Raw genomic sequence first — 22,405 nt, 5'->3', positions numbered from 1 at the left:
GATAATAAAAGCTAGGCATGTGCTTTCTTCAGAAACGGAGCAAAGTACAGGCTCTTAAAGATGCAACAACAGGGGCCAGAAAGGTGAGAGCCACTTCCCTTAGGCATGAGCTGTCCACCAAAATCTCCTAGCTGTAGAAGACTTCTGACTTTGCTCTGTGCAGGCATGGATCCCATATGTAGATTAGTTAAAGACCCACAAAGAAGAACTATTAAAATTATACAGGCCGTCTTTTGCACCTGCCATATCAATGAACTTTCCACAATAACAATAAACTTTACAGGTAGTCAAGTTCTTAATGGGAGATTTTTAGGCATATGAGGATCTATTATTCAACAATTCCATTCACGATTTAGAGAATGGGCGGGGGCAGAACAAGAGACAAAACAATCCCTCGCGCATTATATTTGGGCGCAATGGGAATGTGAGAGAAGCTGTACAAAGCTAATACTAAAAAATTGGACAGGAAATAAAAACATAATGATTGGAAAGAGAAATGCAATGTAGAGAGAAATCCAAATGTACTCAAATGGTAGAGAAGCAGAAAATGAAACATGATAGAATATCCATTAGTAGCTATATTCTTCGTCTGGAAACCCCCCCCCCAACAAAAACCCAAGGAATAAAATGTTAAATCATTTTAGGATGTTGTATGATTACAAGAGGCAGGGGAATTCAACAAAGCAGAAGTTCCTGCCTGGACCTCATGAATCACCATATTAAAAAGGTCTCCACGGTTCTAATCACACCTCCTCAATGGCTTTGACCACGGAAGCATGAATCCCCAAAGGCCTTTCTTCCCCCACACTTATGGAATGCTTCCTGAGGAAGAAGTCAAAAGAAGCAACTTACTATTACTGAAATATGACAAAAGCAGACACCTGACAGGAAGGCTAAGACCTGTGATATACGATACAACTGCACTGAACTAAAAGGTTAACCTGTTGGACATACCCAACATAGCAGTTCTTCTTTGGCAATCACTCGTAGCCGAGTAAGATTGTCTTCCATGAACACAGTCTTAACAGTGAGTCTGTGACTGTGGAAGCCAATTATGGATCCACATGTCCTTCCACAGTGGGGACAGAGGTTCCCAGATGGTAGCTGATCACGGTGAGGGTTTGCTAAGCCTGCTTTCCTCTTAGCACGTATCTCCTTTTTGTCCTGAGTTCAAGCATCTTCAAAGCTCATGACACTTTTGGTAAAGGCTGTTCTCCAATTGGCCAGTGTTTCCCAGTTGTCGGTGTTCATACTACATTTTTTAAGATTTGCCTTGAAAGAGTCTTTGAACTTCTTTTGTTGACCACCAGCATTACGCTTACCATTTTAAAGTTTGGAATAGAGTAGTTGCTTTGGAAGATGAGCATCAGGCATCCACACAACATGAACAGTTCAACGAAGTTGATGTTGAAGAATCATCACTTCGACACTAGTGATCTTTGCTTCTTCCAGTACACTGGCATTAGTTCGCCGGTCTTCCCAAGCGATATGTAAAAATTTTCGGAGACACTGTTGATGGAATCTTTCGAGGAGTCAGAGATGGCATTTATAAGTGGTCCATGTTTCACAAGCATACAGTAAGGTTCATAGTAAAATAGCTTTGTAAACAAGTATTTTGGTTTCCCTGCGAATGTCCCGGTCCTCAAACACTTTGTGCTTCAATTGGGTGAAAGTTGCACTCGCAGAGCTTAGGCGATGCTGGATTTCGGTATCAATGTTGGCCCTTGTGGAAAGATAACTGCCCAGGTAGGAGAAGTGAACACTTTCCAATGTAACACCACTGAGTTGGATTTCTGGCACTGCAGAGCGGTTGTTTTGTGCTTGTTGGTGCAGCACTTTGGTTTCTAGGGTGATGAGTGATAGGCCAAGCTTTTCATAAGCTCCTGCGAAGATATTTAGGATGGTTTGGAGGTCGTCCTCCGAGTGTGCACACACTACACTGTCATCAGCATACTGAAGCTTTATGATGGAAGTTATGGTAACTTTACTCTTTGCTTTCAGTCTACTCAGGTTAAAGAGCTTTCCATCTTTCGATACATGATTTCTATCCTGGTGGGGAGTTTCCCTTTGACAATGTGTAGGATCATGACAATAGAGTTGGGGCAATAACGCAACCCTCTTTAACACCTGATCCCACTGTGAATGGTTCACTTTGAGAGCCATCGTTATCTGTGATAGTTACTGTCATATTATCATGGAGGAGCCAAAGGATGTTCACAAATTTATCTGAAATTTTCAGAAGGACAGTCCACAGGGCATTACGATTTACAGTGTTGAAGGCCTGAGTCAGGTCAATAAACGCCATATACAGGGGTTGGTTTTGTTCTCTGCATTTTTCTTGAAGCTGTCAAGCAGAGAGAAAATCATGTCCACTGCCCCCTTGGAAGGTTGAAAACCATTTTGGGATTCAGGAAGGGTAGCGCTGGATATAGTTAGGAGATGGTTTGCCAAGATCCTTCCAAGAGTTTTGCCGACCGCAGCTAATAAAGAGGTGCCTCAATAGTTTCCACAATCTGCTTGATCACCTTTTTTAAAAAAAAAGGTTGATAATGTTAGCATCCCTAAAGTCTGCTGGGATCTCCTCTCTCTCCTGTATTTTTTCAATGAGCTTGTGAAATTGTTGTGTAAGTTCAGTTCCACCCACTTTGAAGACTTCAGCGGGTATCCCATCATGTCTGCTGGCTTTGTTGCATTTCATTTGGTTAATAGCTGTACACAACTCTCCCAGATTTGGAGATACTGTAAGCTCATCTGTAATTTGTTTTTGTGGAATTTGTGAGAGAACCTCAGCAGCTATGGGGGAGTTGTGGTTAAGGAGATGCTGGTAATGTTCTTTCCAGCACAATGCAATAGCTTCTTTATCTTTTAGAAGTGTGGTACCATCAGTTGAGCATAGGGGACATATGCCATAGATGGTCTTTGTGGCTTTAAAGAAACTTTGTGCATCATGAGTGTCAGCTAAGTGCTGGATCTCTTGAGCTTTTTTTATTCACCAGGTGTTCTTTAGTTTTCTGGTTCTTCTTTGAACCTCATCCTTATAGTCTTGGCATAGGTTTTTTTCTTAGTTGCGCAGTTTTCATCTCTTTGCTAGATCTGAAAAGTCTTCCTTTTCTTGTCAATAATGCATTCAATATCACTATCACTCTCATCAAACCAGTCGTGGTGTTTCTTAGTTTGCTATCCAATAGTTTGTTCACAGGCTGCAATAATAGATGTCTTTAGTTTGGTCCAGTGTTCATCGATGTTATCAAGGAACTGAAAGCAGATGGTCCTTAAGAGTCATTTGGAAGCAATCTCACTTAACAGGATCTTGAAGGGCTTGAGTATTCATTTTGTGTCTTGGTTTCCTCCCGTGAAGCTTGCATTGAGGTATAATCTTGATAGCCATTGTGGAACGTATTAATCTGTGGTCTGTCCAGCAGTCGTCGGCACTCATCATAGCTCTGGTAAGGAGCACATCATGATAATCTTCAGCTCTTAAAATTACATAGTCTAAGAGGTGCCAGTGGTTTGACCAAGGGTGCCTCCATGGTGTTGTAAGATTTATTTTGTTGTTGAAGGAGTGTGTTGGTAATAACAAGGTTGTGCACTGCACATATAGTCAAAAGTAATTGTTGCCAATTCCTTCTTTCCCAATAGTCCCAGGCCACAGATCGAAATCTCACCCAACTCTTGCATTAAAATCACCCAGGATTTTATCTTCCTTTGGCGTCTCTGATAGAAAGACATCCAGCTAAGAATAAAAATTTTCTTTAATGTCTTCATCGGCATCCAGTGTTGGTGCATAAGCACTTAAAATAGTAGTCTGTTAGTTTTGGGCAAGTTTTATTTGAAGGGTTTAAAGTCACTCATTGATGCTGGTAGGGACTTCTGACAAGAGCTTCACAAGAACGTTTTTGATAGCAAAGCCTGCTCCATGTATTCAATGTTCCTGTTCAGCCAGACCTTTCCAGAAGAATGTGTAGCCTCCTTTTTCTTCCTTCCTCTCCAGCTCTTTGAGTTTCTTGAAGCACTGCACTGTTAAAACATCACAACTCTCTTGCAATGATGGCGGGCCGGCATTTGGGACTCTCATTATCTGTTTTATCCAGCAAAGTTTTGTTCCAAAGTTCAATTTACATAGGTAGGTGCTTCTGGGTGCAGATTTTAAGCATCCTTTTTTAATTATATCATCCCTCCAAATAACAATTTCAATTTTTCTGCCTCAGGTGCCAAAATGATTTGAACCTTGTCCTGGAGAAAAGCTGGAAGTATGGATGCAGACTGAGGTCACATCCACACCGTAGATCTAAAGGACATTGCTTCCCCAAAGAATACTGGGAACTGTAGCTTGTTAAGGGTGCTGGGAGTTGCAACTCTATAAAGAGTAAGCTACAGTTTCCAAGACAGTTTGGGAGAAGCCATCTGCTTTAAATGTATGGTTGTAGATGTGACCAGAAGTGCACTAAATGTGATTCATCATATTTAACATAACTGTCACATTTTAACAAAATAATAATAATCTGACAATACAGCAAATAATATATTGCAATATCTGAACGAAGCTACCCTGCTGAGGATGGTGAAGGAATATATAAGCTACTGTTATTGCTAGCAGGAAAGGCCATCTTAGAGTTTTCTCATTCATCAAATACAGGGATAATATTCTCCAAAATTGACTTCTAGGAGCCAGTTTCAGAGTGGCGCTGCAGAAGTATTCTTTATTATTGTTGTTGTTGTTGTTGTTGTTGTTGTTGTCGTCGTCGTCAGGGAACTGCCATCAGCTCAGGGGTGAGAGGGGAAAGGCCAGGTGGAATACAGAGAGCCCCCAAAGATCGTGGAAAGCAGCACTTCCTCAGCCGAGGAAGCTAGCCATGCCTCTAGTGAAGAGGAGAGGCAGGGGGCGGAGGAGGCAAAGCAGTGCCAGGACACCTTGCCGGAGCAAAGCGGGGAGGAGGGAGCTCCCCCGTTACCCAAGCCTTCCTTGCGCAGAAAACCTCCGCGCAGAGAGGGGAGGCGCAGACTGGGCGTCAAGAAACTACTCTGCTGGGGAAGGTTTAAGGACCGCCCAATCTCAGATTCTGCCAGTGACTGAGCAAGACACGAAATACAGGCGCTCAGCATTCTAAAGGTTTTATCACTACTAAGAAAGCCGTAGAACACGCTTTGGAGGCATATTGCCTGATTGCTCTTGAGCAATCAACAAACCGATAGCACTAACAATTATTTACGTATTTAGGCATCTTACAGATAAAAATAAGGACCAAGCTTAATGCCAATCAGACATAATGCTGAAGGCGTAAAAAGGGATGGAGTCCACATGAAAGCAAGGGTCTGGAGAGATTCTGCATGTCATTTCCAGTCTCGTAACCCTAGTTTTGCATCTTTACCAGCCCTTGGTGATTGCTGATATGCATCTCCAGCCCCAAAGCCCAGGCAGCAGGGCTGAGAAAGACCCCAACCTAAAATTCTGCAAAATCACTACTAGCCAGAGCAGGCATTGCCAGGCTAGACAGTTCCACTGACCCAGCCCTGCCGAAGGCATCCTCATGCTGCAGCCCAGCTGACCGCCCCAGACTGCTATGTGTGCATTTCTGCAACTTACCGAAAGGAACGAAGCCATTCCTCACACACACACACACACACACACAAACCCTGACAGAAAATTCTTGACCATCTGTTTGGTTTTATTATTATTATTATTATTTCTCCAGGCTGAGAAAGCAATCATGGCCAATCCTCCAGCGAACTATGGAAGTCAGGTTTCATTTCTCACTTTTCGGCAGCAATAAACTCTACAGCACAAAGTAGGCCAAGGATCCTAAAATCTGGATACTCCCTTGCTCCTATGGGGCCCTGATGTTAGGCTGCTGCCAGACAGACTATATTTTCCAGTCCAAAAACATTATGGGTGGGATCCAAGGCCATCCACGGTGTTGCACACACGCACCGGGGCTTGACTGATCCCTCTCCCCCTTCTGTAGCAAGTTCTCTCCCCACATAGGACCCTGCTGCTCCTGAAGACTGTGGGATTCTCCAGAGTAGGAATAAATGTGGCACAAGGAAGCAAAACCAACGAACTGCCACCTCTCCAAGCAGATGTGCACAGGAGTCTGTTTGGGTCTCGCACAATTCATTTTATGACCATTTAAGGAAAGCCACAAAATGAGGCTTGACATTTTAAAGGCTTGCATTGGGGCCTTCCGTTTGCAAGGGGCCGACCTCGTTACCTTTACTGTTTTTCAAAGGTGATAAGGAACGATTTGGCCAAGACGGGGCGAAATGGAAGCTTGTGGATTTCATTAAGGGTCCCCTTTCCACTCGTGATTCCCCGACGATTGCCATGACAGAAATGTCGGCAAGCCCCTCACCGCATCGTTGGCTGCGACGCAGTTATGTACGCAGGTGACCTACAGGAGCATCCTTTCACCTGCTGAAAGCCCATGTGACTTGGTCAGGAAGTCAGCTGACCCTAAGCATAGTCTCCAACTGTGGCAAGAATGCCAGGACTGTCACGAAAACCCTTAAGCTGTCACACAGAATCCCCAATTCCTATTTTTGTTAAAGACATGCTAACTGGAAATGGCTTCCTGTTAGGAGAAGTGGGGCGAAGCGAGAGTTGGGGCTGAGGCTGAATGTCACTTTGCTGTCAAGTGTGCAGATAAAAGTGTGTGTGTGTGTGTGTGTGTGTGAGAGAGAGAGAGAGAGAGAGAGAGAGAGAGAGAGAGAGAACTCAGCTAAGCCACATTAAAGCTACACCAGAGTTTAGATCCCACCAGTATAGCTGGGAACCAATACATAGACTTTGAAGTCCTACATTTTCTGACTGCTGACAGGCGATTTTTAGAATTGTTGTTGTTGTTTAAGCCATGTTGTAAGCCACCTTGTGCTACAGAAGAGCAGGGGATGAAATGTTTTAAATTCAAAAAGCAAGTGTAGGTGGGGTCAACCCAATAAACCTTCATAGAGTCGCTCTCTGTATAATGTCCCTGCCCCCTCACAATAATCTGGTCCATCACTTACCTAGTTTGCTGGGGCCTTCCTCTCTTTGGTGAATTGAGCTCACCAGAGACAATAGGCTCGCTTTTTCTTGGGGTACGTTCCATGAAATTTCCAAAGTGTTTGCTTTTCCATATTGAAGAACTGCCACCTGAGTTGTAGTTCGACCTGGGGAAGGGGGTGGGGACAACATAAATATTATTGAAGGAAAAGGCATCAAGAAGTTAAAGTGGTGGGATGTATGCAGTCTGATTTTTTAATGGTTTGCACCCACGAGACAGTTAAATAGTTTGGATAGCTAGAAATGAGAGGACACTTAGATCTATGCTATATTCATTTATAACACTTGGTATCGGCCACCTCGCTGGATTATGGAGAAAGCTAGAGAGTTCCAGAAAAGACATCTACTTCTGCTTCATTGACTATGCAAAAGCCTTTGACTGTGTCGACCACAGCAAACTATGGCAAGTTCTTAAAGAAATGGGAGTGCCTAATCACCTGATCTGTCTCCCAGTAGTGATGTATGGAAGTGAGAGCTGGACCATAAAGAAGGCTGATCGCCGAAGAATTGATGCTTTTGAATTCTGGTGCTGGAGGAGACTCTTGAGAGTCCCATGGACTGCAAGAAGATCAAACCTATCCATCCTGAAATCAGCCCTGAGGACAGATCGTGAAGCTGAGGCTCCAATACTTTGGCCTCCTCATGAGAAGAGAAGACTCCCTGGAAAAGACCCTGATGTTGGGAAAGATGGAGGGCACAAGGAGAAGGGGATGACAGAGATGGTTGGACAGTGTTCTCGAAGCTACAAACATGAGTCTGACCAAACTGCGGGAGGCAGTGGAAGATAGGAGTGCCTGGCGTGCTCTGGTCCAGGGGGTCCCGAAGAGTTGGACACGACTAAACGACTAAACAACAAATCGGCCACCTAGTTCCCAGATTAACTTAGATCTGTCATTCAGAAGAAAGTTCTTTTGGTCACCAGTTTGCTCTGTACACCTTATATTGGCTGAAGTTGTCAATGCATCTACCCTGCCAGAAAAATAATTACCTGAGTGACAGGCCCAGGCAACACATGAAATGAGGCAGTATAGTTCTAAGGTGACAGAATGAATGCAAGGATGCAAGTGGGAAAGTTATTTTTGAAAGTTCCCCTGCATTCAACGAACTAGCACAGGAGAGAACAGAGGGGGCTAGAAGCTTTGTCTTTGCCAAACTACTTTTATGTTTGCAGATGGTTTGTGTTTGTTTTTCTATAGGGGGGAGAAATGGCGCTCCTATCTGCAGCCTGCAGCGCTACAGACCACTCTCATGACACTACCAACATGGTGCTGTTACATGTTGCGGCAGATTAAGCCCTGTCTGAGAATTTCCTAATTTACACTCCTCTACTTTGAAGTCATAGTGTTCATTTTTACTAAAACATATTAGTTTCCCCCATATGTCACATATTGGTTTGCATATTTTTTTTTTATCAAAGCAGAATGGTTTTAGCAACATCTAATGCAAACAGACCAAATTCAAACAATTTATGTTGAAAAATTCTATTTGCATAGATATTACACGGGCATGTTATTAAAACCTAAGTTGCCGATTAATTTATATTTCTGATATGTGTCTTTACCAAAAAGTGGGATAGTACATTTCTCTTTGCTTTAGAAGACCTTGAATTTGAAAACAGCTCATGGTTTGAAAACAGCTCAGGAATTCGAAGTTGCTTAGCAGGGAAGCAATAACTTGTTGGTCTGCCACTAAGTGTCTGTCCTCTTTAACAAGGTCAGAAAAAAACAAGAAGAGATGCTGTGTCTGGTTGGATGGATTCAGGTGTCTGAGCTAGCCCAACATCTGCCTTGAGTTTGGCATGTGCCAAACAAGCAGAAAATCTGGTGCAGCTTGCTGTGGTGATTGCCATAATTGGAGGCATTTATGCTAAGTCAAAGGGATGTGGGTGGAGCTGTGGGTTAAACCACAGAGCCTAGGACTTGCCAATCAGAAGGTCAGCGGTTCGAATCCCCGTAACGGAGTGAGCTTCCGTTGCTCAGTCCCTGCTCTTGCCAACCTAGCAGTTCGAAAGAACGTCAAAGTGCAAGTAGATAAATAGATACCACTCTGGCGGGAAGGTAAACGGTGTTTCCGTGCGCTGCTCTGGTTCGCCAGAAGCGGCTTAGTCATGCTGGCCACATGACCTGGAAGCTATACGCCGGCTCCCTTGGCCAATAAAGTGTCCCTGATAATCATCTCAAAAGAACTTGGGAAACCTCCTGAGCTGTGTGGAAGACAGCACTGGGGTTGAGGTTGAAGGAGAAGAATCGGCAAAATTTGTCTTCCTACCTCCTTTGCTATCGGATGCCTCGAATGGTCAGATCCCTTCCATGGGTGCAAAGGTGTCAATACTACCCTAAATGTATATCCCATCCTTCAATATAAAACCTTTCTAGGGTGGCTGATATGTGGGGAGATCTATGTAGACTGAACCACACTTTGATATGTATCTCTTCTTTTGTCTGCACATATCTTAGATTTTATCCATGATTTGTTCATCTCTGAACATGATTTAGTTCTAATATGTGGGATTTCTGGTACAGAACTCTGTTAATGGGTAATCATTTGTAAGCTTCTTTACGTAATATTTCAGCTAAAATTATTTGAATTCCAATTAACATTAAATTGTTTGCATGCTTGGTGTAAAAATAACCAAGAATGTCACAGGTAGTTTAAATGTGTTCCTTTTTTATTGTGTTTTAACATTTGTGACCAGCCTCAAGAATTTATCTGTGACTTGGATAATTGTTTTCTGTAACAATATTTTAAAAATCCATCTGTAGCAATACACGGTAATAATGTATTTTCAACCCAACATTTTATCACCATTTGCAGGGGAGACAAATGCCCCAGAAATCTCAGTTTTCAAGAAGATGATTTCATACTAATCAATATCATACAGCACCACGTGTAGAACAAAATTTATTTTCAATTTCCCAGTCTCAAGCTTAACAATAATGAAATTGCGAATGCAGCCCAGTACTTCACTGGCTATTTCTGCTTTTGCAATTATTTCAGGATAATCAAATTTCTCAGAGGGACAAAGAAAATTATTGCTGTTTGCAGTGCTTATTTTAAAATTATGTTAAAAATTCATTTACACTTTGCCTTCAACTGTTTATAGGGTTGTGCTGTTTCCTGAGGCAAAGCAGAGCACCTCAGCTCTCAGGGGTGAATTTTGGTTCCTCCATATCAGGGATGGGAAAATTCTGGCACTTTGGCTACATTTGCTGCAGAATTTCAATTGTTTGTTTTTTTAAACACACATACCTGCTTATGTCTATGACAAATCAAGATTCTTTGCAGAAAGAGTTTCTGGTTCACCACTTCAGTAGTCTCCTCATGAATACAATGAACATGGACCCCAAACTTCTAAAGCGATTGAGTAAATACATGGTACTCACCAACATTGCTGTGCTCAATAAACGCTTTCACAAATTGTTTCATTTCCTCAAATTCTGATTTGCTAACCTTTGAGCTCCCATCCAGAAGAAATATGACATCCATTGGTTTGCTGCAGGTTTCTAAAGATTTTTTTAAAAAAGAAAAAGCTTGTAATTATTTTTAAAATTTTATACAAAGCACTGTTGATAGAAAGCAACTGCATGATTTCACAGAGAGAACACAATAGGTTCAAAACATTATTGAGGGAATATTGAGGGAATACATTCCCTGTCAACCCTGCATGCCTCTCACAGAAACACTGAACTGCAGAATAGCTCTAGCATCCACACCATGCTCAGATTTTGGGCCCTGCTGTCACCTCATGTCAATAAAAAACACAACCCATTTCCCATGTAGGAAAATTGCAGGGAGAGTATAGAACCAAACAGTGAAAATGTTCCAGAAGGCCTGCAAATGCCATCTTGGCAGTCAAGATCACCCTGGGACTTATTGTCATTTGGTGCAAGAATGAGCTCACCTGTTTTGAATCTTTGAAGCCTTAGTTTTGGTTCAGCTGGTCAGGAGAGGGGAGGCTTCTCACACTGGCTGCCTGTCAGCTTCTACCTTTATCTAAGTCAGGCATAGGCAGCCTCGGCCCTCCAGATGTTTTGGTACTACAACTCCCATGATCCCTAGCTAACAGGACCAGTGGTCAGGGATGGTGGGAATTGTAGTCCCAAAACATCTGGAGGGCCGAGGTCGCCTATGCCTGATCTAAGTGATGGAAGTAGACTGGGAAGGGGCCTCTAAGCCAGGGGTGAGTTAATAGGGCTATTGGTGCCAACTTACATAGCTTCCTATGCATATAAGTAATGCTGAACGTATTAGCACCTCACAGACAAGTCATGCCAACTGCTTGGTTGTATCTATCTTATTTGTAGCCATGCTCACACAGGTAAGCACTAGAACTGGCCATTTTGGCGTTTTTGGCCCCCTTCTTTGGTATCCCTGCACCAAACCACTCACACAAGCTCTCCTTTGGGCCTGCAGATCAAAACAATGGAGAGATGAAGCTTTACAAAAACCAGCCAGAAGTAACAGCTTGAGAGGGTAGGGTGGAAATGGTATGGCAGTGTCTGTGCTATCCTCCCACCCTGAACTCTCCATGGCCTGCTCAAATGTTTTAGAGAATATGCAATCTACTGGCTCCAGAGTTTAGCAGGGAAAAATGGGTTAAATTTTTAAGAGGGTGCTCTCAAGATTCAAAACAAAACCCCAAGTTAAGAAAACAGGCATTACCTTCCTTGGAGCAGCACGTTTTTAATATCAAGTCAGGTCCTTCTTGGATGAGTCTGTCATAATCCTCTAAGATGATGGGAGCCTGAGGCTGGCTTAACTCTCTGAGTTCCTGGATGTTGGCGTTAGGGTTTATACCAATGGGAATGAGGTTGACATCAGTGGGTGGGCGAGTGATGGTATCTGTGGCAGGATTCGCAGTCACCATGTAAACCAAGTGTGGAGCTTGCCTTCTTCCCCTTCTGCTTGTGGCTATAGTTTGTTCAGAGACAAAGTTGAGAGCCTTTCCAGTGTTGGTGGCATTTCCTCCACGGAACTTGATCTCCCTCACCTTCTTAATCAGGTCGGTTTTTGACTGTCTGTCCCTGAAGGAGTATTCCACCGTGATTGTGAACGAGTACTGAATGATAGTGATATGAATGGTTTCTTCTCCGATATCCATTTCTCTGATTGTGCGGGCGATGAACTCTTTGACCAAATTGAAATTCTCCTCGCCAACTTTGTCAGACCCCTCAAGTAAAAAAACAATGTCCATGGCCTTATGAACAGAAACTAGAAATGTTGTTGGGGCTGCTCTGGTTAACTCCCAGCCGAGTCCAGGGACTGCGGTGACACTGGGGATGGTTGCAATAGGAGGCTGTGTGGTAAACAACATGGCACTTACTTCAGGCACAAGGCCACAGAAGTAATCAATTATTTCATCCCTACGTTCCCTTAGTTCAAGAACACTGTTCATGATGAAGGCTTTATTCTCAGGTGACTGCCTTTCAATTAATTGAATTTGGTCAATGCTGATATGAGGCCCAAGTCCGACAGGTATTACGGTGATTTTCTTCTTTTTCAGAAGTGGGAAGATCGTTTGAATTTTCTTCGGATCCTTGCTAGCTGTAAGTAAGACAGCGATTCTGGCAGCGTTTGTTCGTGGAGCTTTCCCAAACACATGGAATACCACATACTTAAGTACTTCAGTTGCAGAGGCAACATCTCCACCAGTGTATTTTATATTCTGGACAATCCTCCTCATTTGAGATGGCTTTTTAATATCTTTGAGGCCAAGGTAAATGTGTGAGCCAGATCGGTATTCTAGGATCGCCAGGCGGATTCTTTTCTGGGAGATGTGGAGTTTTTCCATCATGCCAATTATGAAAGCTTTCAGCTGTTCAAAATCACTCTCAGAAAGCTTATTGGAGCCATCAACTAAGAAAGCAAGGTCCATCATTTTACTGCAAGAGTATTCATAGGTTATCTGATCTTCTGGAGCAATAGTTGTGGTCATCAGGATTTCATCTGTCTCCTTTGGATCACATCTATGACATGTCAAGTTTCGTCCTTCACAATGGCTGGGGGGGAATCAACAAGATAAACCATTAGAAACAAAAGCAGTATTTCTCCACAAAACTTTTGCAACTAAGGATTGCCTCAAACCAGGCAGAGAAGACACTGTAAACTGGAAATGAGTTGATTCTTTTCTCCACCTTTGGACTGTCATTGTGCTAGAATTAGTAACATATGCATAGGAAAGATTTAGAATAATTGTCTGCACGAACAGAATATGTGAGTTGAATAAAAGTCAAGCGTATTGGGTTGTCACAAATCCCTACTGCAGTGTGGCCTTAACTGGAAGTGGCCTTCATTCTCACTCTACTGGTCATGACTCTCCCACTTACATACTAGGGCCATCAAACTACAGAATTGGTTATGAAAACATGCTTATCCACCAACATTTCAATATATCTCAAGCATGCTTTCCCCCTTGTTCTCGGCATCTTCAAAGAGTTTGTTTCTTCCAGTTGTTAAAAAAGCAGATCTTGAAACAGTGTCAGAAGAGCGAGCACAAGAAGAGTGAGCAGGCTAAGTTAAGAAGTGCGGTTTCTATCTTGATGGAACAATATGCCATGTGTACCTTCTTGCATCGCAGAGGGCTGGACTAGATGACCCACATGACCCCTTCCGATTCTACAGTTCCATGAGTCTATGGTTCTAGAACCTAGCCAAGGTAACATTAAAGAATTCTGCATGATTGTTTAATGTTATCTTAATGCTTATGTACCATGTTTTGTTTCAGCTGCTCCATTGTTCCACCAAAATATAAGCACAATACTGATATGAAGGGGGGTGGGAATGCGTCTTCTTAATTCTGATGCAACCAGGACAATGCAATACAATACAATCAAGAGAATTAAGCGTCCCTGAAACACTTTTTCTACCAGGAGATGTGGTTACGGTGTGGTCAGGGATGCCACAGCATATAAAGTCTCCCTCTTGAAGCTTCCAGTTGCTGGAAGCAACAGAGATCTCTCGCTCCTGATTCTAGTTCCCTAGCTGTGCTGCACCTTGCCTGAATTTCCTGTGATGCTGACCTCACACTACTGCTTGACCTTGCCTCTGTTATCATGTCAAACCTAGACTGATTCTCCATTCATGATCTTAGTTCCTATATTGGGCTGCTCTGCACCCGTGTTCTAGTGTTTTGGTAAGAGGCTTTAACCGGCTGGGCCCCTACACCCCAACCCCTGAGGACAACCACTGGAATGTGATGCTTTTGCCTTTGTCTTGCCTCATCCTGGGTGTGACAAGGACTGAGCTGAGGCTTTGGAAGTTCTGAAACAACAGCAGCGCACAATCCACTGACATCATTGGAGGTGACGTAATGCTGTTGTGGCTAAGAATTATTGGAATGAGTACACTGATTTACAGAACTATTGCAATTTATTGTTTTAATCCTGGTGTAAATATTTGGTGGATGACATTCTACAAGCTTCCAATTTTCTTTGGATATTTGCTATAAAAATGTTTTCTTATTGTTTGTACAGGTGGTGTGGGCATCTAAATTAGGTGACAGCTACGTGCAGTGATGTATCCCTGGTGAGGCAAATGTACATAACATTCCAAAACTTCATGGAGGAAGAAGTCGCAGTGTGTTGCCATGCACGTTAAATCATTAGCAGGAAAACTGTGGTATAGGATTCTAGGCGAGCAATTTCTCTCAAACGATATAGTGTTTAAAATGATCTGATTTTACAGCGCTGATAACCAAGGCCTGCATTTCCTCCCTGAATTCAAAGGGCAATCATCATTCAGAAAGGGGGCTTTAGGAATCAAATCAACCCTCAGATATGTAACCTAATGAATGATTCTGCAGCCAGAACCTGTTTTTTACTTGCAGCGTGTCCTTCCTCCACAACAGAAAACTTTTCCGGAGTCTTGACTAAATACTTGTGCCTTCATGCAAAATCAATACTGAAATTCACTGCTCTGGGTTATTGGCATGCAAACATTCATGCTCTCCATGCTCAGAAAAACACATCAGCTTTACCAGGATCGGCAGAGCTCCGCATCTTCAGTGTTCAACATGATCCTCTTCCCGTGGGGAATCCGGAGATTGTCTAATTCACACACTGGGCATTCTTCAAGATCAACACAAGACTCTGACAGCTCATCAAGTATTTTCCCTGTTTCACAAGAAGAAGAGTTTGGATTTGATATCCCGCCTTTCACTCCCTTTAAGGAGTCTCAAAGCAGCTAACATTCTCCTTTCCCTTCCTCCCCCACAACAAACACTCTGTGAGGTGAGTGGAGCTGAGAGACTTCACAGAAGTGTGACTGGCCCAAGGTCACCCAGCAGCTGCATGTGGAGGAGCGGAGACGCGAACCTGGTTCACCAGATTACGAGACTACCGCTCTTAACCACTACACCACACTGGCTCTCTTAACCACTACACCACACAACAATTTTAGAAGTTGGGCTTTCAAAAGAAACAGTAAGCAACAATCTACACTTGCACTCCCCAAGCACCAATGATAAGGATGGGATCCGACATCTGCTTTCTGAAGGAACTGAGATACCCACAGGTGGTCCAGTTGAACAACTCAGCCAATCCCATCTCTACCTGCTCTGGGGACCCTAAGAGCCATCTCCTAGGGGCCAAGGTCCCTTTGCCTCCCCCAATAAAATACTTGAGCCCCCCCCCAGTTTACACGCATTGCCATTCACATGGTGAGTGTGTGTGTGTGTGTGTGTGCAGTGTTTTGTGATTGATTATGTGAGGTGGGGCTTACCTGCCCCACCCTCAATATTTTATTCCACTCGGCACACCTGCTGTGGACAGTAAGGAAGGAAGTCAAGATCATCTGCGTGACTTCCTGCTGATGAGAGGGGCAATCCCAAAGAAACTCCAAACCAATCCCCACCTTTCCCTACCAGAGATTGATAACAAAATTTATTTTCACTTTTGATTGCAGAAGCTAAGCTAGTACGTCCACACCAAAAGGACCATGCTTGCCTGTTGGACAATGCACATGACATCCTTCGACACACTTCACAGGACAGACCACTGGATCCAAGTGCTGGCATGTCTTTGGACAGGCAGGGCCACAGCTATTGTATCGCCACTCACACAGGTATCCTCCTCCTTCTTCTCCTTCCTTGTTCATGTCTTCACAGCTTTGTGCTACCAAATATGAAGGAAAAACAACAAGAACTGGATGCTTGTGCCATGAAGTAACAACGAGACTTCACATCTTACAGTGTTTCTGAGTATTCAGTATGCTTTGCACGATCCCGTTTATAACAAGCCTGCAATGTGTCAGCACCAGTTATGACCATATTGCAGATGGAGGTTATGAGTTCATGGAAGAAGTGAGATTCAAACTGGAAACTTCACTTCACACTACTATAGATTCCATCTAGGGGTGGACTCGGCGACCTTAATCTGGTTTGTTTCTATGCCACGGGTTCAGCCTGACTATATATATATGAAATTCAAAAAAATCCACACAAATTCAGTACTTTTTTAAAAACAACAACAGAAAGTGGACAAAAGGCTCTCTTTCTTGCTTTCACTTTCTTTTTACACATATTACTACCTAGCTGAATGCAAAAATTCCAGCGAGTTCCATCCATAGTCATGCCTTAGGTGTGCTTTGCCACTCTGGTATACGCATGAGATCTCAGCACAAACCAAAATATCGCAGTTGCCTCAATTCTGCAGAACACGGGTGGCTATTTCTTGGTTTTGTTTTGGGGGAGATTTCCCATTAACAGCAACAAACAGAGACTTGGATTAAATGAAACCACCCTACTCTCTCCTATGCCAATGGAAGTGGTCACATCCATACTGCGTAGTTTAACAGTCCTGGCTTCCCCCCAAGGAATCCTGGGAAGTGTGGTGTGTTTGCCGCAGAGCACCCTGCCTGCACCCCTAACAAACTCCAGTTCCCATGATTCTTTATCCCATGACAGCTAGCATAGTATGATAGTGCTTTTAATGTGCACATCGCTCATGCCGTGATTATCCATTCCCCAGCCCCCTACAACTCTCCAGCACTTACGACATAGAGTAGGAGACCTCCAGTGAACCACAACCCCTTTCTGTGCACAGGCATGGGCGTAGGCAGCTAGGACGTCACAGAAGCAAGCGCAATCCCCAATGGATTCACAAGCACAGGTGTCATACAGGCAGATATCCACATATGGCTCAGGGTCCACCTGCAAAGAAAGTCATATGGGTTAAATGTGCTAGTAGCTTTCCATTGTATTGAGTAACCAGGGATTACCGTATTTTTTGCACCATAACACTCACTTTTTTCCTCCTAAAAAGTAAGGGGAAATGTCTGTGCGTGTTATGGAGGGAATGCTTACTTAGGTGGCATGCCTACGGATTTTCCTCCTCTAAAAACTATGTGCGTGTTATGGTCGGGTGCGTGTTATAGAGCAAAAAATACGGTATATTCTCTCTCTCTCTCTCTCTCTCTCTCTCTCTCTCACACACACACACACACACAGAGAGAGAGAGAGAGAGAGAGAGCTTCTCTCCAGTTCAGACTCTAAACTTGTCTGTGTAATAGGATTTAAGTCATGTTAATAACGAAAGGATAGAGCTATAAAGGGTTCTGGTCCAGAGCGTCAATTGTCTTGAAACAGGAAGCTTGTAGAACTGATCAAGACTCCCAAAATGGGAGGGAGCTTTCTTGAGGAGAGTGACAGGCGCAGGAAGGGAAAGGTCAGTAAAGGGCTGGAGCTCAAAGATGGTTGCAAGCTCCAAACCTGAGTGCTTTATTGCAACATAGAAGGGAGAGGAGGTTTCTATAGAGTGGGGAAGAGAAGATGTGTCCTTCCCCCCCAACCCACTGCAGTGTCTGTGTGTGTGTGTGTGTCTTTCCCCTTATACTGAGGGAAGGACCTCTTTTTCTTGTTTATGTTGCTTGTTTCACAAAACCCTCAAAACTTCAGCCACTTTGGAAGCCAGAGCTGGTATGTGGTCTTTCCCTGTCAAGCTTCCTTGCGGAGTGGAGGGTCTCAGTGGGGGCTGCGAAGGGCTTTTATCAGCTGGGCGGGGTGTCTGTACAGAAGGGTGCAGCCTTTGTTCGCCTAGAACCAGGTGGCAGCTTCTCAGGTGGCAGCAGACCCACCCCGCCCGATGGGGTGCATGCTGGAAATCTTGGCATTCCCCTAAGCAGAGGGAGAGTTGAGTGAGTAGGGGTGCCAAGCTAGCAGGAGGGGCGGGGAAACTTGTTGGGACATCTTTGTCACTTCTTGCCCTGTTGCTGAATTCCCAAAGCATGACGTCTGAGAGCTGTGTCTGCTTCCAAACCTGTATCATTGCTCGCCTGTCAGGATACCTCGTCCTTTCTCACAAGCAAGAGCTTCTGTCTCTGTGTTAGGTGGGAGCCTGAACAGCCATTCCCTGTTATCAAGATGGCCAAACTCAACCATATAGGTAAAGGGGTAAAGGGACCCCTGACCATTAGGTCCAGTCGTGGCCGATTCTGGGGTTGCACGCTCATCTCGCTTTATTGGCCGAGGGAGCCGGCGTACAGCTTCCGGGTCATGTGGCCAGCAGGACTAAGCCGCTTCTGGCGAACCAGAGCAGCGCACGGAAACACCGTTTACCTTCCCGCCAGAGCGGTACCTATTTATCTACTTGCACTTTGACGTGCTTTTGAACTGCTAGGTGGGCAGGAGCTGGGACCGAACAACGGGAGCTCACCCCGTCGCAGGGATTTGAACCGCCAACCTCCTGATCAGCAAGTCCTAGGTTCTGTGGTTTAACCCACAGCGCCACCCGCGTCCCATATACAGGACCTAATTTGGTATCAAAAATGATGGTCAACACTATCCGATAATCCTTGGCAGCAACTCGTTTCTTTCTTGTATTGAGGAATTCTTCTTATTTGCTTGTTCTTTGCAACAACATGTTTCTTCTATTTCTTCATAAAATATTGGAAACTTACATTTCCATAAGTTCAAGGCAGCTTTAATGAATGAATGAATTTATTAATACGGTCACAGACCAGCGTCAACACACACAATATCACAGATCATAAAAAATATCAGAAATACAAAGGACAATATGAATATAACAAGGATTTAAATATAAAAATTAAAATTAATTATTAGCGTGCCCCCTGTAATTAACATTTAGGGGTTTGGTCACTATGGGATACCACTTGCTTCCTGCGATTGATTGCAGACGCACAGAATTTAGCTACATTTAATGTAGTCTTGGGATTCTTGTCCTCTAGCAGTAGTTTTAAACTATGGTGATCCGATTCTTTCCTGGACTTTTGCAAAACAGGTGTAATAAAAATCAAACGTATATCCTCATAAAGACGACAACGTAATAGTACATGTGAAGCAGTTTCAACTTCCAACGAGCCACAAGGACAGACCCGAAGGCAGCTTTAATCATCTCAAAATTAAAGCAAAGCAAACAAAGTAAACTGAGTGACCTCCACCTTACTTTCTATGATTATTTGTCCAAACTCCATTTTCTGGGTGTTCCTGGGTCTGATAATGGGAAGTGAGCTAGACTGGGAGGAAAGGGCCTTGGACAATGTAGGGAAGAAAGGAGAATTCAACTCTCTTCTCCTACATCCACAAAAAGAAAACACATCCTCATCATCTGCGAATGCAGCAGAACATGACTAAGCATACAATGTTGTCATGGGCACCATGTCTAGTTTAGCCCTTAGATCCCACAGCAAATAGGATGAAGGATTATTGGGGGAGGGGCATAGCTGTCAACTGTCCCTTATTTGGCGGGAAAGTCCTTTATCCCAGCGCTGTGTCTCGCTGCTGTCCCTTATTGATGATGTCCCTTAAATTTCCCGGGTTTCAAAGGAAGCAGCTCCTCCCCCTCCCTCCCTGCTGGCCAGGGAGGAGGGAGGCTCCAACTGTGTTGCTTGGCTGTGTTGCTCTCCCAATAAGGAGTCTAAGAACGACTGGGGGGTGGAGCTTGCATGCCTTGTGCCAATCAAATTGGCCGTATTGCCTGGGGACTCGCCTTTGCTCAGTGCTTCCCAGCGGAGAGGTGACGGTGGTTTTCCTTGCTGCATCCCCTTTGCCGGGTTGCTGCACTGAGGGAACCACCGCTTGAGGCTTCGTTTGGTGGCTGGGCTTTCTGTCTTTGGCTTGGAGGGGCTCAGAAGCTGAACATACCTGTGCTTGGAAAATCCTTTATTTTGGCTGCTGATCCCTTATTTCCGAGGCTGCTGATCCCTTATTTTCAAATCTGTAAGTTGACAGCTATGGGGGGGTGGGGATGCTGCTGCTGCTGCTAAATATTTGTCCGGGTAATGAAGCCGGCAAAAGAGAGAATGAGAACTGGATAAGAAGCTTCTTACCAATTTTTTACACTCTTTGAAGGTATTGCTGTTCAGGACGTTGCAAGACGTTTCCACCATCACTTGCTTCACCACATTGCCATTGCACAAGGAAGATGCCAAGCTCTGTCCCTGAGAAAGCTTAAGAAAGGGAAGTGATATTGACATGTTGTTATTACTATAACATATGTGACTACTTAACATTCATCTGCTTATTTATTTAGCCGATATGTAGCAACAACGGTGATAATCCAATCTAGGAAGTCACCACTGGATCCCAATAAACGGACAGGGAAAGATCTTAATATCTGACATTTCATTTCTTTATGAAAATGGCAAGCTGAGCAGTTTATGGTTGGGCATGTGGAAGTAGCTGTGCAGTTCTTGCACCCTGTCCTATATTCACAATTTTAACAAGTGTACATACAAAAAGGGAAATAGGTAAGTTAAGAAGTACATTTGAAAACCATGATAGCAGAATCTGCTGTAAATAAAAAGGTAAAGGACCCCTGACAGTTAAGTCCAGTCGTGGATGACTCTGGGGTTTTGGCACTCATCTCGCTTTACTGGCCGAGGGAGCCAGCGTTTGTCCACAGACAGTTTTTCCAGGTCATGTGGCTATCATGATTAAGTTGTTCTGGCGAAACCAGAGCAGCGCACGGAAACGCCGTTTGCCTTCCCACCAGAGCGGTACCTATTTATCTACATGCACTTTGATGTGCTTTCGAACTGCTAGGTTGGCAGGAGCTGGGACCGAGCAACAGGAGCTCACCCCATTGCGGGGATTCGAACAGTCAACCTTCCAACTGGCAAGCCCAAGCCTCAGTGGTTTACACCACAGCGCCATAGGGACCTCCAAATATCGATAACAAACTGGAAACCATGAAAAGCCAGCTTCTCAGTATCCAGCCATACACTATTGTGTAGAATGTTCACAACTCAGTTTTTAATTTCATACTGAAGCCTTAGAAGACTTCATTGTTTGAATTAATTGTGGGGTGTATCTTAATTTATTGATCACTTGTTTTTATTCGTTGTCTTACTTGTATGATATTAGCCGCTCTGAGCCCAGCTTTGGCCAGCGAGGGTGGGATATAAATAAAAATTATTATTATTAATAATAATAATTATTTTTACCAGACTCACAATCATAACTACTTTAGCTTAATCTCCAACAATAAAATCATGGTTGATGCAAACTTCAAGGCAAACGCATCACAACCGTCAACATGTACTTATTTTGTCTTCAGAATTATTTATTATTCTTTGATTGGATTCTTTGTTGAAAGGTGTTAGGGAGGCTTAGACAATTCTCCAAGTCAAACCCATGAGGAAAGGATCAGGGTCACACACAAATCCTAGAACATTAAGCACATCCAGACCATTCACTAGACCTATCTATCTGGAGATTTAAAAAGTGGAAGTGTGGACAGGTGATTCTGCCCCCTTCCCATTCTGTTCACACCAGCAATACCTTTGTGACATCAGCACACTGTGAATTAACTTTCCAGGAATTCCCAAAGTCACTTGGATCCACTTCAAGCTGGTTTTTGCTGCTGGTCAAGTCATTGTTTTGGATACCATCAAAATTGCCACACAGACCACATACTTTATCCTTGAATATAAACAAACCACAATGACACACATTTATTCAATAAAAATGATTTTTGCACTCTGATATAATTATTATTATTTACTAAATGTCTATACCGTCCTTCATCCAAGGATCACAGGGGAGTTTAGAATATAAAAACATAAAATGCATATCGAAATAACAACAAAAACAGTAACACTCCATCACGACCATTCAAAGGGCCATAGATTGTTAAATTAGATTCCTAATTAGTTTACTTGGGAAGGTTTTTGCCTTGTACCTAAAGATATGTAACGAAGGTGCCAGGTGGGCCTCTCTGGAGAGAGCATTCCACAATGGGGAGTCACCTGAGAAAAAGCCCGTTCTCGTGTTGCCACCCTCCAGGTGTCTCATGGAAGAGGCACGCGAAGAAGGGCCTCAGATGATAATTACTGGGTCTGAGTTGGTTCATACGGGGAGAAGCTGAGGTCAGAGAGCTCTGAGAACAACTGAAAATATATTTGTTCTGG

General features: G+C 43.7%; 1 protein-coding gene across 1 annotated transcript in view; it reads right to left on the bottom strand.

The window, feature by feature from the left end:
• The window catches only part of VWF (von Willebrand factor), a 163,769-nt gene that overhangs the window by 74,573 nt on the left and 66,791 nt on the right, over nucleotides 1-22,405 (bottom strand). Inside the window, exons 23-30 of the mRNA XM_053387704.1 lie at nucleotides 21,777-21,917; nucleotides 20,324-20,443; nucleotides 17,030-17,186; nucleotides 15,982-16,149; nucleotides 15,015-15,150; nucleotides 11,702-13,038; nucleotides 10,423-10,542; nucleotides 7,003-7,146 (exon numbers count right to left, since the gene is read on the bottom strand). Of these exons, the coding sequence (XP_053243679.1) occupies nucleotides 7,003-7,146; nucleotides 10,423-10,542; nucleotides 11,702-13,038; nucleotides 15,015-15,150; nucleotides 15,982-16,149; nucleotides 17,030-17,186; nucleotides 20,324-20,443; nucleotides 21,777-21,917 (2,323 nt within the window). The remainder of the gene's footprint in view (nucleotides 1-7,002; nucleotides 7,147-10,422; nucleotides 10,543-11,701; nucleotides 13,039-15,014; nucleotides 15,151-15,981; nucleotides 16,150-17,029; nucleotides 17,187-20,323; nucleotides 20,444-21,776; nucleotides 21,918-22,405) is intronic.

This window comes from Podarcis raffonei, chromosome 5, assembly GCF_027172205.1.
Source record: "Podarcis raffonei isolate rPodRaf1 chromosome 5, rPodRaf1.pri, whole genome shotgun sequence".
Taxonomy (NCBI): Eukaryota; Metazoa; Chordata; class Lepidosauria; order Squamata; family Lacertidae; genus Podarcis; species Podarcis raffonei.
The sequence above is the reverse complement of the archived record's forward strand: the minus strand, read 5'-3'. Positions and strand labels throughout refer to the sequence as shown.